The sequence below is a fragment of the Primulina eburnea genome, chromosome 8 (genome assembly GCF_022965805.1).
Source record: "Primulina eburnea isolate SZY01 chromosome 8, ASM2296580v1, whole genome shotgun sequence".
Taxonomy (NCBI): Eukaryota; Viridiplantae; Streptophyta; class Magnoliopsida; order Lamiales; family Gesneriaceae; genus Primulina; species Primulina eburnea.
In genome coordinates this window covers 19,112,725-19,129,830 of record NC_133108.1, presented here as the reverse complement: position 1 = coordinate 19,129,830, position 17,106 = coordinate 19,112,725, and the positions used below count along the sequence as shown (strand labels likewise).

The 17,106-nt window shown below is 35.1% G+C and overlaps 1 protein-coding gene across 2 annotated transcripts; it reads left to right on the top strand.

The window, feature by feature from the left end:
* Positions 1-211: 211 nt before the first annotated feature.
* On the top strand, positions 212-14,406 carry LOC140838918 (MLO-like protein 1). 2 transcript variants are annotated; one of them, XM_073205544.1, is made up of 14 exons: positions 213-524; positions 756-813; positions 928-1,151; positions 2,450-2,566; positions 2,650-2,710; positions 2,976-3,070; positions 3,308-3,382; positions 3,496-3,584; positions 3,844-3,893; positions 4,092-4,132; positions 13,347-13,556; positions 13,644-13,711; positions 13,807-13,867; positions 13,963-14,406. In XM_073205544.1, exons 1-14 carry the CDS (start codon positions 396-398, stop codon positions 14,185-14,187), a joined length of 1,503 nt encoding a protein of 500 aa, XP_073061645.1. In that variant the 5' UTR covers positions 213-395; the 3' UTR covers positions 14,188-14,406. The 2 variants fall into 2 exon arrangements, with proteins under 2 accessions (XP_073061646.1, XP_073061645.1); XM_073205545.1 differs by lacking the exons at positions 3,308-3,382; positions 3,496-3,584; positions 3,844-3,893; positions 4,092-4,132 and having other exon boundaries at positions 212-524.
* Positions 14,407-17,106: the final 2,700 nt, after the last annotated feature.

Here is a 17,106-nt window from a genome sequence, read left to right as displayed (position 1 = left end):
CGGCAAAAATTTATGTGAGACGGTCTCACCGATCGTATTTATGAAACAGATTTCTTATTTAGATCAACCATGTAAAAATATTATTTTTTATGCTAAAAGTATTAATTTTTATTTTGAATATGAGTAGAGTTAATCCGTCTCACAGATGATGATGCGTGAAACGATCTCACATGTACGAACAAACTCTCTCCATCATTCAAAACGGGACCCTATTAATTACTCGAACCATTATTATCATAAATAACTTAACGACAGTCAGCTTTCTCGAATCCATTCCCACCGTTGTCGTCGGTCTACCTCCTTAGTTTGAAACGAATAAAAAAAATTCAAGGCTCTCTTCGGGTGATTTGTTGGTGGGTTTTTATTTTCTTGATCTTGAGGAGAAAGGGAGAAATATGAGCGGGGGAGAGGAAGGTGAAGGGGCATCTTTAGAGTTCACTCCCACGTGGGTTATCGCCGCCGTGTGCACCGTAATCGTCGCCATTTCTCTTGCAGCTGAGCGCCTCCTTCACTACACTGGGAAGGTTCTATTTTTTTTGTTGTATACATATTTGAAGTTTTTTTTTTCAATTTGACGTTTGATTACTGAAGGTAATGGGAATGGGGAAGGTTAGTTTGACCTCGTTATATGAAGTTTTGATGGGAAAATTGATTTTTTCTTAGAAATTTGTTAGAAAGATTTTATATTTACGCCTTTTTTTTTTCTGAATCTGGGCTGCTTCCGAATGGCGTAACGGTTTGTTAATCGTGCACAGTATTTGAAGAGCAAAGACCAAAAACCACTCTATGAAGCTTTGCAAAAAGTTAAAGAAGGTGAGCGTTTTTTTTTTTTTTGGTTTAATTGTCTAAAAAATTTACACTTCCTTTTGTTCTTCTTTATGACTTCAATTGACTTTTGCTTTGTAAATCTTATTTTGGTGGTCGTAGAGTTGATGCTGTTGGGGTTCATATCTCTCATGTTGACGGTATTTCAAGGCCGGATAGTTAAAATATGTGTGCCTTCAAATACGATGAAACACATGCTTCCATGCTCGTTGTCTCATGAATCTTCTTCTACTGGAGAAGTACCTGATGCTAGCCCAGATTTGAGTTCACATCACCGCCGTTTGTTTGCCACAGAAGCAGCTGGCAATGGTTACTGTGCTGCAAAGGTTATTTAATAATCATCCAGTTCCTTTCATTTGTGTCTTGCAGCAAGGTTTAAATAAACTTTAAAGAATAAAATAAGATAGATTAAATCATGCACAAGTATTTATATTTGTACGGTGGCTCACGGCAAACCGATTCACTAAAAAACTTATCAATTTACAAAAATCAAAACTAATGAACAAGTAAATGCTAACTCCCTTAACAAGCGAGGGAAGAAAGTACATCCAAACATATATATCAAACCTTATAACCAAAACTACGGATGCAATAAATGTGAAGCTGAATTTCTCGAATAGACCACACACTAATCAAAAAAGTGATAGGTGTACTGATTTTAATGTTCTCAACATGTCGATACGTTTTGACTTGAACTCTTTATTAATTCACTGACGTAATTCCTTGCTCTTCGTGTGACGTTTCACGGCTCTCCTCCCACTCAAAAACCACACGCGTGCAACATCAATGATCTCTTATTTATAGACTTCATTTGCCCTAGAGTTTATTTTTTGTATAGAGTCCTACACAAATATGAAAACAAGAATTTCATTAAGGAGTAAATTCTTTTGAATAGTAGTATAATATCTAGCGATTTTATCATGAATATCAATATTCTAGCAAATCTTATTAGTCTGAAAACGTAAAACTCCATATGTTAATATAATAATATTATCAACAAGGAAAATTAATTAAAGAATAAAATATTCCTTTCAGTTTCCTGTATAGGGATGTTTGTTGCTATATAGAGCCTTTATGTCCTGTCTTGGTCCATATTAGTTGGTAATAGACGTTGGATGTGGCATTTTTTTTGGCTTCACTGTAATATCATTAGCTATCAGCAATCGTGTTTTGCAATCCTCTCATATTTTATATAAAAGTTGAGACTTTTTCTACATTGGCTTGGAACAAAATGGTTTCTTGGTAAACTTTCAAGTTGTCACATGGGTTATTATCATTTCAGTCATGACATTTAATTTTATAGCACTTCTATGTATCAAATTAGAACCTCTTTGAGATCAACTGTAGTTAGCTGCTTGTAACGGAATATGAGGCAACATACAAAAAAACGAACAACAATTGCACCACCCTAATTCGTCCATCTTAAGAAAATACTCTCAGGCACTCAGCCAACTTGTACTATGAAACAAAATCTTCTGAACTGTTGTTTTCTACATATTTTGTTGATAAATGCGTATAGACATCCTTATCTTCGTAAACCACCACAGGTACATACTCTTTGAATTCTTGTTCATAAATATCTTTGTTAAATTTTCTAACTATATTCTTCATTATCTTTATGCAGAATAAGGTTCCTTTGTTATCACTTGAAGCATTGCATCATCTTCACATATTTATATTTGTTCTAGCAATCGTCCATGTGACATTTTCTGTTCTCACTGTTGTATTTGGAGGGGCTAAGGTTGGTAGTAACTTTCTCATTAAGTTTGATATGTATGGATGCTATCTTTTGTAATATTTCCTCAAAAATATAAATATTTGTAGATACGGCAATGGAAGCACTGGGAAGTGTCTATAGCTAAAGATAATCATAATGTTGGAGAAGGTATAAATTCATTGTTCTCAAGATTTAATACCAACTTTTGTGGCCTAGAAATTTTGGAGCTCGTGAATAGTGTGATCGATTTTTTTTTTAAATTCTGCAACTGGTGCATAATAATTTGTTGTATACTGGAGTAAAGGTTATTTGCAATCTATGCTGTTGGCATTCGATTAACTAACTTTAAGCAAGTAGCTAGATTATTCGTGAAATGTGAGGTTTCGGGTGAATTATACCGGTGCCAAGAAATAAAGGTTTTGGCAATGTGCAGTTTTGAAGCCGAAGTTCACCAATGTCCATCAACATGATTTCATCAAGAAGCGGTTTTTGGGCCTTGGGAGGCATTCAGTCTTGTTGAGCTGGTTGGTAAGTTCAATTTTTCATGAAATGTTTCCCACATTTTATGGTATCAATCATTATTCTTTAATTTATTTATGTGATGTTGAAAAACTCTGCTAGAAATTGCTGCACCTGATTATGATGACTCTAGATTTCTCGTCTTTTTTATGTTTTTCCATTCATTGATTAGTTGACTTCTTGCATTCTCTGTTTCCGTTCCTGAGATTTGCTGAATGTTGATTTCTTATTTGGTTAACGTCTCAGCATTCCTTCTTTAAGCAATTCTTTGGATCTGTAACCAGAAGCGATTATACTGCTCTCCGACTTGGTTTTATAATGGTTTGTGCCAAAGTTCTTAGTCATCGATTCGTGAGCTCACCAGCTCGGATATGTTTTATTGTTCTCTACATCTTTGTGCTAATTCCTTACATAGTACTCGTATATTGTTGCAGACACATTGCAGAGGAAACCCAAAGTTTGATTTCCACAAGTACATGATACGTGCTCTTGAAGCAGACTTTAAGACTGTTGTTGGTATTAGGTATTTATCTTAGTAAAATTTTGAAAAATAACCTTGATCAAACTAAAATTTTGAAAAATGACAATCTTCAAGTGTATCTGTGTGTTTTCAATACACTTGATTGGTTAGCTTTCAAAAAAAAGGTTTCACCAGGTTATTTTGCTTACTATCCCGGTATTTGATTGCTGAAAGAGTGAGTAATGTTGGTGCCTATTCTTGAACCCTTTCTTTTAAAGGCGCCATTCTTTGGCTACTAACATATGTTTTTTATTTATTACAGTTGGTATTTGTGGATTTTTGTCGTCATCTTCTTGTCGTTGAATGTTAATGGTATGCATTTCAAATATCTTTCTCGATACCAGATGGTGGGAAATTATTCATGCATATTTTATGTTTTCTTAATAACCATTGCTGTTTTTATTTCAATGCAACGTGGAAGTTGCTGTATTAATTAGCTCTGAAAATATAGTAACTTGAGGGGCACTGTGGTGATCGGTAAACATGAATATTTTTTTTTTTGAATTGCAGGTTGGCATACTTACTTTTGGATTGCTTTTTTTCCTTTCTTTGTAAGTATCTCTCACAAATGTTACTCCTGCCACATACTTGTCCTCTGAAAGGAATTGGAAGGAGTTATATCAGTTCATAAAATATGTTAATCTTCCATATTGACCTTGTTGCAAAATTTCCTTCTGATTAATATGCAGTGCCTTTGACATATTATTTTATTCATGAATTTATTCACTGGCTTTGGTCCACTTGCTTCTTGTACTCTTATTTTCTGTAATTATGTTTATGCTTACAGAACTAGCTCCCTCTTATTTTCATGAAGCAGAGAGTTCACAAAAATAGAAATTCCCTGTCTGATTGCAATTGTTTCGCTTTCCCTGTCTAATTGCAATTGTTTCGCTGCCGGCCTTTTTAGGCCACCCTCAAATGATATTTTGTTTCCTAAAACGGTTTCTTTCGAAAATGGTGTCTTTGTAAGAAAAATGACCCATATCAGAAAGATGGAAAAACATGTAGAAAATGTTGACGGCTATAGCCTATAATTTCGAATTTTAGAAAATTTAGGCATGCATGCGCCTCTTCTTTTGACTCTTGGGCTCCCGATAAACTCATCGATGGTATGAGAAACGTCTATAAATAGCGGTGATTGAGGTCCCTAAGCACACACCTCATAAGAAAAAAATACACCATCTACAAAGAGTGTTGGAGTGTTGCATCAATCGGAGGAAAAACAGAGAAATTAAAAAATTTCAATGTCTTGAGGTAATGCTCGATCTACTTCCGTATATTATTTATCATGTTTATAAATATGTTGAAACATGATTTTTGAGAAAAATTCTGACATTTGGTATCAGAGCCGTGATACCTCTGGCTTGAAAAAATTTGTTTTACATTTTCTGAAAATCCGATATCATATGATTTTGAAAAATTTCTTTATGAAATTTGCATAAGAAGATTGGAGATCTGATAAAATAATTTACCTTAGAACATCTTCGGAGTATAACTGATACGAAACCCTTGTTCTTAGTTGAAATCTTGAAAATTGTAAAAGGTTTCTGAAAGTTAATATATGCAGAGTCGAAGGTTGAAGATAAATTTTATATCAAATAATTCATATGAATTAAATTCAAATACATGATAATTGATGCATTTAATGGCTTCTGTCAAATGAAATGTGAAGTTGTCTGTCATTTGCCATTTGGTCAAATTTTCAAACTTTAATAATTCATTTGTTTATAATAATTATAATAATAATAATTAATGTGATATATATAGTTGGTCCCCCAATTCATTTTGATGGAGACCTTCAGTAATGAATTCATTTGTTTATTATTATTATTATTGCTAGTATGATTTATATATATATATATATATATAAATGATAATAATAATAATAATTAAAGTGTTATTAAGTTATATGTATAATTTGATGTACATATAGCATTTGTATGTATATATATATATATATATGTATATATAAATGATAATAATAATAATTAAAGTGTTATTAAGTTATATGTATAATTTGATGTACATATAGCATTTGTATATATATATATATATATATATATAAATGATAATAATAATAATTAATGTGTTATTAAGTTATATGTATAATTTGATATACATATAGCATTTGGTTAAATAATTTGTACACATTAAAATAATTCTAGAGTTTATAAATAATTTAATTTGTGTATAATTTTCTTTTTATTTTGTTATATGTATGTATAATTTTTTGTTACATACAATATAGAGTGGAGTAATATTAATTAACTAAAATTAAAATAATAAATATTGCTTACAGTTTCTTATAATAGTATGTGATTTCAAATCATGATATTACTTCGAAATTTTAAAAATAATAAGCATGTTATATTTTTATGTAGTTATGCAACCTGCGAGTTTTTCTTATATGAAATATGACATTCCATAACTGAAGGGCGATAATTATAAAATATGAAAAGCAAGAATTCTTCTTCAGTTGGGGTGGATTGATATTGATTATGCTATACGGAAAATAGCGTTCCGGATGATGTCGATCTTTATGAAAAATGGGAGCGATCTAATCGGCTCTGCAATATTCATGAAGCTTAAAATATCTGCTGGTATGTGTGGTTCTGTCGATCAGCATAATAATTTCAAAGAATTACTGAAAGCTATTGATGAACAGTTTCAGTCTTCAGATAAGGCATTTGCAGGCACCCTAATTATGGAATTCTCTTCATTAAGGCTCACCAGTGTGAAAGGTGTACGATAACACATTATGAAAATGCGGGACATAACGGCTCGACTCAAGACACTTGAAGTGGAAATGTCTGAAACTTTTGTTGTGCTCTACATTTTATGCACTCTTCTACAACAATATGGACTCTTCAAAATTTGCTACAATACACATAAAGATAAGTGGTCAATAAATGAATTAATGACCATATGTGTTCAAGAAAAAGGAATGTTGTTAATGGAAACAATTGATAATGTTTTTATGACTACACAAGTAAAGTATAAGAAGCAAGCCAAAGTCAAGGGAAAAAGGAAAGGAATAATTCCACCCAACCTGACATCAAGAAAGAATCTAAGTGTTTCTTCTCTAAAAAGACGGGACACATGAAGAAAGATTATATTAAATTTAAGAATTGACTTGAAAAGAAATGTATTCCTATTTCATGTTTCTGTTATGAATTTATGGTTGATATGATTTATAACACATGGTGGATTGAATGGTTCTATAATCCATGTTATAAATACCTTGCAGGGTATGCAAAGTCTAAGGAAATCTCAAGGAAATGAGCGGAACATCTATTCAGGAAACAAGATGTCTTCGCATGTGGACGCTATTGGGATTTGCTGCCTTATATTGGATAGTGGTATTATTTAAAATTGGAAAACTCATGTTATGTTCCTAGTTTTTCTAGGAATTTAATTTTGGTTTCAAATCTTGTACCCTTTGGTTATTTCTTTGAGCTTTTGGATAAATCAATAAATTTATTTTATAAATCAAATATTGTTGGAAAAGGTAAAATGATTTTTTTTTTTTGATGAGAAACATAAATATTATTAATAATTATTGTTATTTAAACATTACAAGTAGTGGACTAGCAATCCACTGTAGCCAAATGAAAGCTCTAATTTTAACAATACACATAGGACCAATCTCTTAAAATGTCAAAAGTAGAGACTCCATAAAAGTTCTTATCCGCTCGAATCCAATTGGCTAAAGTGAACTTGATTTTCCCTCAGATATCTTCCGTTGTTTCTTCTATTTCTTGAAAAATTCTTCTATTTCTCTCCAACCATATTTCCCATGTTACGCCGTGGATCACCATTCTCCAGAAAATCTTTCCTTTCTTACCGAGCATATTGCCAAGATCTGTATTGTACAAGTCATTAATTGTCCTCGGCACAACCCAAAACAGTTTCAATTCCACCAAAGCCTTGGCCCACAATGCATGAGTGAATTTGCAGTGAATGAACAAATGATCTTGTGTTTCCACCTCCTGACGACACAACACACACCAGTTTGGGCAAAGAGAACAATTAGGATATCTCTTCTGCATCACCTTAGATGTCGGTAATTTAGCAATGATTGCCGTCCATGAGAATATCTGAATCTTTGAAGGAATAGGCACTTTCCAAATGATATTGAAAAATTTGAACTCTTGGGCCCCATTCTCTTTTCTGAAAAAAGATTGGAAAAAAGATTTGACCGAGAATATCCCAGATGGATCCCCCTCCTACTGCTGAAAATCATCAACCCCCTCCACTAATCTCACCCCCTGTAGAATGTTAAATATTGAGGATAGTTGCGAGACCTCCTCCTCTCGGAGTGATCGACGGAGATGAAGGTCCCAAGAAAAAACATTTGTGGAACAATCAAGGTGAGCAAAATAAGAGATAGGTAAATTATGTGCCAATGAAACACGAAACAAAGCTGGGAACAAGTCCCGGAAAGAAGAGACTCCCAACCAAATATCCTCCCAAAATCTTATTGTATTCCCCCCTCGAACCACTACTCTCACTAATCGGTGATAAGCCGGGTATGTTTTAGAAATGAACTTCCACGGACATCTAAAAGTCACATTCTTAGCCAACCCCGCATCCCATCCATTTTCTTGCATCCCATACTTGCTTCTTATTATTCTTTTCCACAACGTCTCATTTTCAACATTAAACCTCCACCACCATTTCCCCATTAAAGCTATATTTCGTAAGCAAATATTCCCAATGCCCAGCCCTCCTTGTTGCTTTGGCCTACAAACTTTCTCCCACCTAACCATATGACAATGAGAATCACCCTCGTTCCCATCCCACAAAAAATCCCTCATTACCTTTTCCATCGCCCCCGCTATTCCTTTTGGTACCTTGAAAAGAGACAAAAAGTATATAGGCAATGCAGTGAACACCGCGGCAATCAATGTGAGTCTACCTCCCTTAGACAAGAAAGCTTTTTTCCACGATGCCAATCTGTGTTTCATTTTAGTGATTATAGGTTCCCAAAAAGACGCTTGTAATGGGTTACCACCGAGAGGGACTCCCAAATATTTTATGGGCCATTGTTCCCTGCGACAACCAATTTCCCTTGCCATATTTTCCCCAACTACTTCATCTTGTTTAATTCCCAGCAAAGCACTTTTATCCCAGTTGATCCTCAAGCCCGACATATCACAAAACGCTTTCAAAATTCTCACCAGAAATCCCAAGTGATCTTCACTCTTGACGAAAAACAGTGTATCGTCCGCAAACTGTATATGAGACACTTCCACTTTTTCTCTCCCTACTTCGACTCCACTGATGAATTTCTTTTCTTTTGCTGTGTCAACTAATCTGCCCAAAACATCCACAACCATGTTGAACAAAAAAAGGTGATAAAGGATCTCCCTGTCTAAGTCCCTTGAATGCTTTAAATTTCCCCCTTGGTCTCCCGTTAATCATGATTGAGAACGATACATTAGATACACAACCTCTTATCCATCCTCTCCACCTTTCCCCGAATCCCTTCATTTTTAAGACGAAATCCAAAAAATCCCATTCAACATTGTCATATGCTTTTTCAAAATCAATTTTCAAAACCCATCCTTTTTTATCTTTCTTCCTCCCTTCTTCCACCAGCTCATTCGCAATCAAACAACAGTCCAAAATGTGCTTCCCCTCAATAAATGCATTTTGAGATTCTGACAAAGTATGTGACAACACCTTTTTCATCCTTGTAGCCAAAACTTTTGCAATAATCTTGTACAAGCTCGTAGTGAGGCTAATTGGCCTGAAATCTCTTACCTTTAACGAGTCATGCTTCTTAGGTATCAAACATATATACGTTTCATTGGTCAACCCATTAATGATGCCCCCTTCGTGAAATTCTGTGAATACCTTGGTTAAATCTCCTTTAAGTACCTCCCAACAATCCTGGTAGACCGCCATGGTATAACCATCGGGCCCCGGTGCTTTACTCCTATCACAATCAAACACCGCCTTCTTGATCTCATCTTCACAGAAAGGTTTTTCAAGCTGTTCCTTCATATCATCGTCAATAGGTGACCATTCCACGCCTTGAATCCCAAATCTTTCCACATCTGCCTTGCTGTACAGTTTTAGAGAGGTATTAAAAGATGTGTTATAAATGATATTTCTCTATATTGTGGCATAGGAGATTGGGACACATATCCATAGAGAGGATTAAAAGATTGGTGAATGATGGAGTACTTAATACTTTAGATTTTACTGAATTTGAGACTTGTGTGGATTGCATAAAGGGAAAGCAGACCATTAAGTCTAAAAAGGGTGTTAAGAGGAGTACAAAAATATTAGAAATCATACATTCAAATATTTGTTGTCCAAATATGGACATGCAAAGTTCGAAATACTTCATCTCTTTCATGGATGAGTACTCACGATACATGTATATCTACATGCTTCATAACAAAAACGATGCACTTGAAGCCTTTAAGGTTTTCAAGGCTGAAGTGGAAAACAGATTAAGATTGTGAGAACTGATAGAAATGATGAATATTATGGTAGATACACTGAGAGTAGACAGACACCTAGTCCGTTTGTGAAGTTTCTCTAGGAACATGGGATTGTTGCCCAATATACTATGCCTGGTTCTTCGGACCAAAATGGCGTAGTTGAGAGGAGAAACCCATGGTGAGGAGCATGTTTAGCTCCAAACTTCCTAAATTTTTGTGGATTGAAGCTCTTAAGACAACTGTGTGTATATTAAACCGAGTTCTAACTAAGGCTGTCCCAAAGACGTCATTTGAATTATTTAAAGGTTGGAAACCGAGATTGCAACATATACGCATTTGGTGTTGTCTTTCAGAAATAAGAGTTTACAACCCACATGAAAAGAAACTGGATCCAAGAACTATAAGTGGATATTTCATCGGATATGCAGAAAAATCCAAAGGGTACAGATTCTATTTTCCATCTCACAACAGTAGAATTGTGGAATCAAGAAATGCAAAATTTCTTGAGAATGATTTGATTAGTGGGTGTGCTCATTCAAATGACATAGTTATTGAGAAAGATCAAATTAATTCACAGCCCTCCTATTCAAATGATCGATTGGTCGTTATTCACACCCTTCATGGTCAAACGGGTGTCAGACAACCAATTATTGAAATTTCACAAATCGCTGATGAAAAAATCCCATAGATCAAGTTGTTAATGAAGAACAACAAGAAATTGTTGATCAACAAAACAATCTAAGGAGATCTAATAAAATAAAAAGATCAGCTATATCTGGTGATTATATTGTGTATTTACAAAAATCGGATTTTAACATTGGAGTCGAAAATGATCCTGAAACGTTTTTACAAGCCATGAGTTATAATGAGTCAAAATTATGGTTTAATGCTGTGAAAGAAGAGATAAATTCTATGACATCTAATGTAGTCTGGGATCTTGTTCAGTTGCCTGATGGTGTAAAAACATTGGATGTAAATGGGTCTTCAAAACAAATAAAGACTCATGAGACAACATTGAAAGATATAAAGCAAGACTCGTAGATAAAGGATTCACTCAGCAGGAAGGAATCGACTCTAAGGAGATTTTTTCTCCAGTATCTAAGAAAGATTATCTCCGTATCATTCTAGCATTAGTTGCACATTTTGACGTAGATTTACTACAAATGGACGTAAAAACAACTTTTCTCAACGGAGAACTAGAGGAAGAGGTTTATATAAAACAACTTGAAGGATTCTTCTCTAGTAATGGTGAGCACTTGGTATGTAAGCTTATGAAATCTATATATGGATTGAAGCAAGCTTCTCGTCAATGGTATTTAAAATTTCATGATGTTATCTCTTTGTTCGGATTTGTAGAAAACATTATGGATCAATATATATAACAGAAGGTCAGTGGGAGCAAGATTTGTTTCCTTGTTCTACATCTGGATGATATATCACTTGCAACCAATGACAAGGGTTTGTTATATGAGTTGAAACAATTTCTCTCTAAAAACTTTGATATGAAGGATATGGGCGATGCATCTTATGTCATTGGCATTAAGATACATAGAGACCGAATTAGAGGTATTCTAGGTCTGCGTCAGAAACCTATATCAACAAAGTTTAAAAGAGTTATCAGATAAAAGATTGTTCACCAAGTATAGCTCCCATTGTGAAAGAAGATAAGTTCAATTTAAGCCAATGTCCAAAGAATGATCTAGAACGGGAACAAATGAAAAACATTCCTTATGCTTCTGCTGTCAGAAGCTTGATGTATGCCCATGTTTGCACTAGACCTGACATTGAATTTGTTGTTGAGATGTTGAGAAGGTATCAGAGTAATCCAGGTTTAGACCATTGGAAAGCTGCAAAGAAAGTGATGAGGTAACTTCAAGGGACAAAAGATTATATGCTTATGTTCAGACGAACTGAGAATTTGGAAGTAATTTGCTACTTTGATTCAGACTATGCTGGCTGCATTGATTCACAAAAATCCACTTCAGGATATATTTTCATGCTAGCTGGTGGAGCTGTATCTGGGAGGAGTGCAAAGCAGACATTGACTGCTACTTCCACTGTGGAAGCTGAGTTCGTATCTTGTTTTGAGACAACCTCACATTGTATATAGTTGAAGAGTTTAATTTCGATGCTTTGAATTATGGATTCTATATCTAAGCCATTAAATATATATTGTGACAATTCACCTGTTGTTTTTATGGCTCAAAACAACAAAAGTGGTAGTCGAAGCAAACACATCGACATTAAATATTTAGCCATACGAGAACATGTTAAGATAAGAAGTTACTTATTGAGCACACTGAATTGATAATTGCATAACCTTTGACTAAAGGCATGCCACTATTGAAATTTAAGGATCATACAGAAAAATAAGACTTGGTTCCTTAATGTAATTTTGTTTTAAAAACAAATTAATGAAATTATGATGATGTGATATTTTCTCATATTTATTGTGTACATATTCATTGATTCGAGAAATATCAATAAAGTTGGACCTCGAATAAACATAGGGTTTATTTATTAAGTTATGTAGATTTGAGAGATATAATACATTGTGATACATTGAAGATAATAATCGTTTTTTAGATGACTTATTGCCATGATTCATGTATTTTATTTTCTCATATGGTAAACGAGATATATGGGTCAAGTGGGATAATGTAAGTAAATGACCCATATCAGAAATAAGGAAAAACGTGTAGAAAATGACGACGGTTATAGCCTACAATTTTGAAAAACGGCATATGCACCGCCTCAACTTTAGAAAATTGAGGCACGCATGCGCCTCTTCTTTTGACTCTGGGGCTCCCGATAAACTCATCGATGGTATGAGAAACACCTATAAATAGGGATGATTGAGGTCCTTAAGCACACACCTCAAAAAAAAAATACACCATCTACAGAGAGTGTTGGAGTGTTTAGAATGCGTCAATTGGAGGAAAAGCAGAGAAATTTGAAAATTTATTATGGCCGGCTCGATATACTTCTGCATATTATTTATCATGTTTATAAATATGTTGAACATGATTTTTGAGAAAAATTTTGGCAGTCCTTTCTGTCAAATGAATGATTTGGCACATTCTATTTCCAACTAGTGTTGATTAATTGATTGTTGAAATTTAAACAAAATCGAAAGTTTTTGCTTTTGTTTTCAGCTATCCCTAGAACTTGTTTCAGTGCAGAATGATGACTTGTAAACGGGACAGAGGGATTACTATATTACCGCATCCTTGATTTTGGTTCATTTAATGGAATTCACGCTTACTAGCACATCAAATTAAATCCACACTCATGACCCCTTATGTTACAGCTTCTACTGGCTGTTGGGACCAAGCTAGAGCATATTATATCCCAGTTGGCTCACGAGGTAGCTGAGAAACACGTAGCCATTGAAGGCGATTTGGTTGTGCAACCATCCGATGATCACTTTTGGTTCCGCCGGCCTCATTTGGTCCTTTTCTTAATTCATTTTATTCTCTTTCAAAATGCTTTTGAGATTGCTTTCTTCTTCTGGATATGGGTACGTTTATTTTCATGAACTCAATTTTAGAATGGAAAGTTAAATTGTTTGTCACATAAAAAACGCCGAAATCTTCGTTGCCTCTAGGTTCAATTTGGTTTTGATTCCTGTATAATGGGACAAGTCCGCTACATTGTTCCTAGGCTCATTATCGGGTAAAGACTCCTATTACTTTGTGGCTTCTGGTTTTGTGATGCGTCTGAAGTATGTTTGACATTCCAAACCTTATTCCTTTTCTTTGTCATTTAAGTGTGTTCATTCAGATACTCTGCAGCTACAGTACTCTACCACTCTACGCCCTTGTTACACAGGTAAGAGCTTTTTCTACATTTTCTCCGATGGTATAATTTCATTTGATAATCTGGAACTGAGATTGTGCCTCGACTCTCTTGTTCTTGCGACACAGATGGGAACCCATTTCAAGAAATCGATATTTGACGAGCACGTGCAAGCTGGGCTTGTTGGTTGGGCACAGAAAGCCAAGAAAAGAAAAGGGTTGAAGGCTGCAATTGATGGCTCGACTCAAGCTGGGTCGACTGATGGTTCTGCTGTGAGGTCATTACAGATGGTTGGCATTGGACGCAAGGAAACAACACCGCCTGCTGAAATTCAACCTTCAAACGGTCCATAAGAGTTCGGGAATTTCGAAAATTCTTGGTTTGTTTAATATATTTGGAGGTTTGGCCAACTTGGTGATGTGGATTCTTGTTGGATCAAGGCAATGTTGTTGAGCGACTCTAGTGAAAAGATTATAGATACATGTTTTAATGAGTGACCAAATGATGCATGGGAAACTCCATTCCAAACAAGAAAGTAATGCTTGGTTATAATATTTGGATATTATATGGGAGCATTTATCATCATATTATTTAAGGACAACTAATTAAAAAATCCATTTTCATGTATTATTTAGTATAGAATTCAATTTTGAACCAAAAAAAACAATTCTTTTTCTTCACGAGTTTTGTATGGCTCCGCAATACTAATTCCAATATCGAACTCTATTTTAACACAGATTTTTATATCAAAATAGTGCAATTTCTCTTTTTTATGCCAGTAAATATGTTCTTAGAATATTCCTTATTATCTTCTTTATAACAATTCTTTTTATTTCATCTAATATTTATCTATAAATTATTAATTTATTCATCGTTACGTTTAAATAATTGTAAAAATAGTTGAACTTTTTAAGTAATTAACTTAAGAAATATTTTGTAAGTTTTTTTATACAATATAAAAACAAACAAATTCAATACATATGAACACGTAATGTAACGTACCGTACTTTTATCTACTTTAAAAAATTGCGGAAAAATTAAAAAATTTCTTAAATACCAAATAAATTTTCAAATTGCGGTCATCAACTAATTGTTCATCCAAAGCGTTTGCAATAAAAAGATCATCAATAAAGTTTGCTAAGGAAAATAATTGTTTAAATATCGTAAACAATGACGTGGAATCAGCGTATTTGAAACATTGCATAAATTCTTTAAAAACATGGGCGATCCTCGAGTTTAGCCTCATGCTCAGTCCAAGCCGGCTCATTGGTCCCCACCCCTCGTTTCCTCAAAGTCATCCTCACCTGCATCGATCAAGTCTAGTAAATCTAAAGACTCAACATGTATAAATTGGAAATAACAAGTAATACGTAATAAAACCACATGCATCTTTAAATAGAGCGTACATGCTTGAAACTTGAACATGCATACAAAAGCTTGAACATACGTACATCACATAGACGTGTCATCAACGTAAAACTTTTTTTAAACATGCATGAATCATACATACTTGAACATACATGAACTTCATCATTTTGCGAAGAGATATGTTTCAAAGCAAGTGACCCATATATAAATGTGCCTGATCAGACTAAACCACAGTACTGGGCTGGCAGGGAAACTCCACTACCACATACATGAGACCCCCAGACATGCTTTACCAGGTGGATTGGTCTCTACTCATGCTTTACCGCTTTCCAATCCTGATCTAAACCCGGTCATGCTTTATCGGGGTGGCGAGGTCCTCGGCCACGTTCACCGATTTTCAAACCCGTTCATAATTGGTCATAAGACATTTAGCATACCTCAAAAGCTTAAAATATTTTCTTTTGCACGTCGATCATACTTACATGGTGTTGAGAGATTCGTTGGATCTCGCTCGGGTCCTTGCTGCACATGCTAACACGCAACCATGAACTTTAAATTCCACAACTTAATCATGCCTAACAATGCATCACCTATTGACTTAATAACTTATGACCTCCAAGAAATGCTCGGGACTTGACCGTGATAAACAACATGCTAACCCCCGACTCAACCCCGAAACAAATCTTGCCAAGAAGTATGAATTTCCACACACAATAGAAGGCACAGACCTTGCCTAAAACATAGTTCAACGTTCCCCAATCGAACTTCATAACATCTAAATTAACTTTTAGTATACTAGGACATAACCACTTAATAGTACCCAAAAGAAGCAAGAGCAACTAAATTAGAAGCCTAAAATCCGCCTGAAGCAGCGCCTAGGCACTGCAGTGCAGCGCTGCAGCGCCAGTCTGGCGCCTAGGCGCTGCTCTACAGCATACCAGCAAAGCTGCGGCGCTGCGCTGCAGCATGGGTGTTTACTGGTACTGTAACGAACCGTACTCTTACTACTTAAAATTTGCGGAAGAATTTAAAATTTTCTTTTAAACTAAAAGGAATGCGGAAATGAAATCAAATACGGTCGTTACTACATCCTTCGTCAATAAAATGTTTGAAATCGACATCACCAATAAAATTTGCTAAAAAGAAACACTTGCTCCAAAAGTCTTGAAATGAAACATAACATCAGAGTATTTTGAACTTGCATAAAAATCGTAAAATAACATGGGCAGTCCTCGGGTTTAGCCCGCCGCTCAGTCCAAGCCTGCCCCTTGGTCACCACCTCCTGTCTCCTCAACATAGTCACCTGCATCGATCAAGTCTAGTGAGTCTAAAGACTCAACACGTATAAACTGGAATAACGAGTACTACATAATAAAATCACATGCAACTTTAAAATAGGACATACATAACTTGAAACTTGAACTTGCGTATTAAAACTTGAACATACGTACATACATACTTCGACGTGCCATAACTTAAACTTTTCATAAACATGCTGCATACTTGAACATACTTGCACATACATAACTTCATCATTTTTTGCGTAGAGGATGTTTCAAAGCAAGTGACTCATACATAATAAACGCCTGATCAGACACACCACAGTACTGGGCTGACAGGGACGTATCCACTGCCGCATACATGAGATCCCCGTTCATAATTTAACGGACTGGTTGGTCCCCGTTCATAATTTAACGCTTTCCAACCACGATCTAACCCGTTCATAATTTAACGGGGCGGAGAGGTCCTCGGCCACGTTCACCGACTTCCAAACCCATTCATAATTTGGTCACAAGACATTTAGCATACCTCAAAAACTCAAAATATTTTCTTTGCACGTCCTACATACTTACTTGGCGTTGAGGGATTCGTTGGACTTCGACTGGGGCCGTTGCTGCACACAC

Excerpts from the sequence above, each read along its gene's own strand:
- LOC140838918 (XM_073205544.1), top strand. The coding sequence starts at position 396 with ATGAGCGGGGGAGAGGAAGGTGAAGGGGCATCTTTAGAGTTCACTCCC. Across the intron at positions 1,152-2,449 it reads ATGGTTACTGTGCTGCAAAG|AATAAGGTTCCTTTGTTATC; the intron begins GTTATTTAATAA and ends ATCTTTATGCAG. Across the intron at positions 3,071-3,307 it reads CAGTCTTGTTGAGCTGGTTG|CATTCCTTCTTTAAGCAATT; the intron begins GTAAGTTCAATT and ends TTAACGTCTCAG.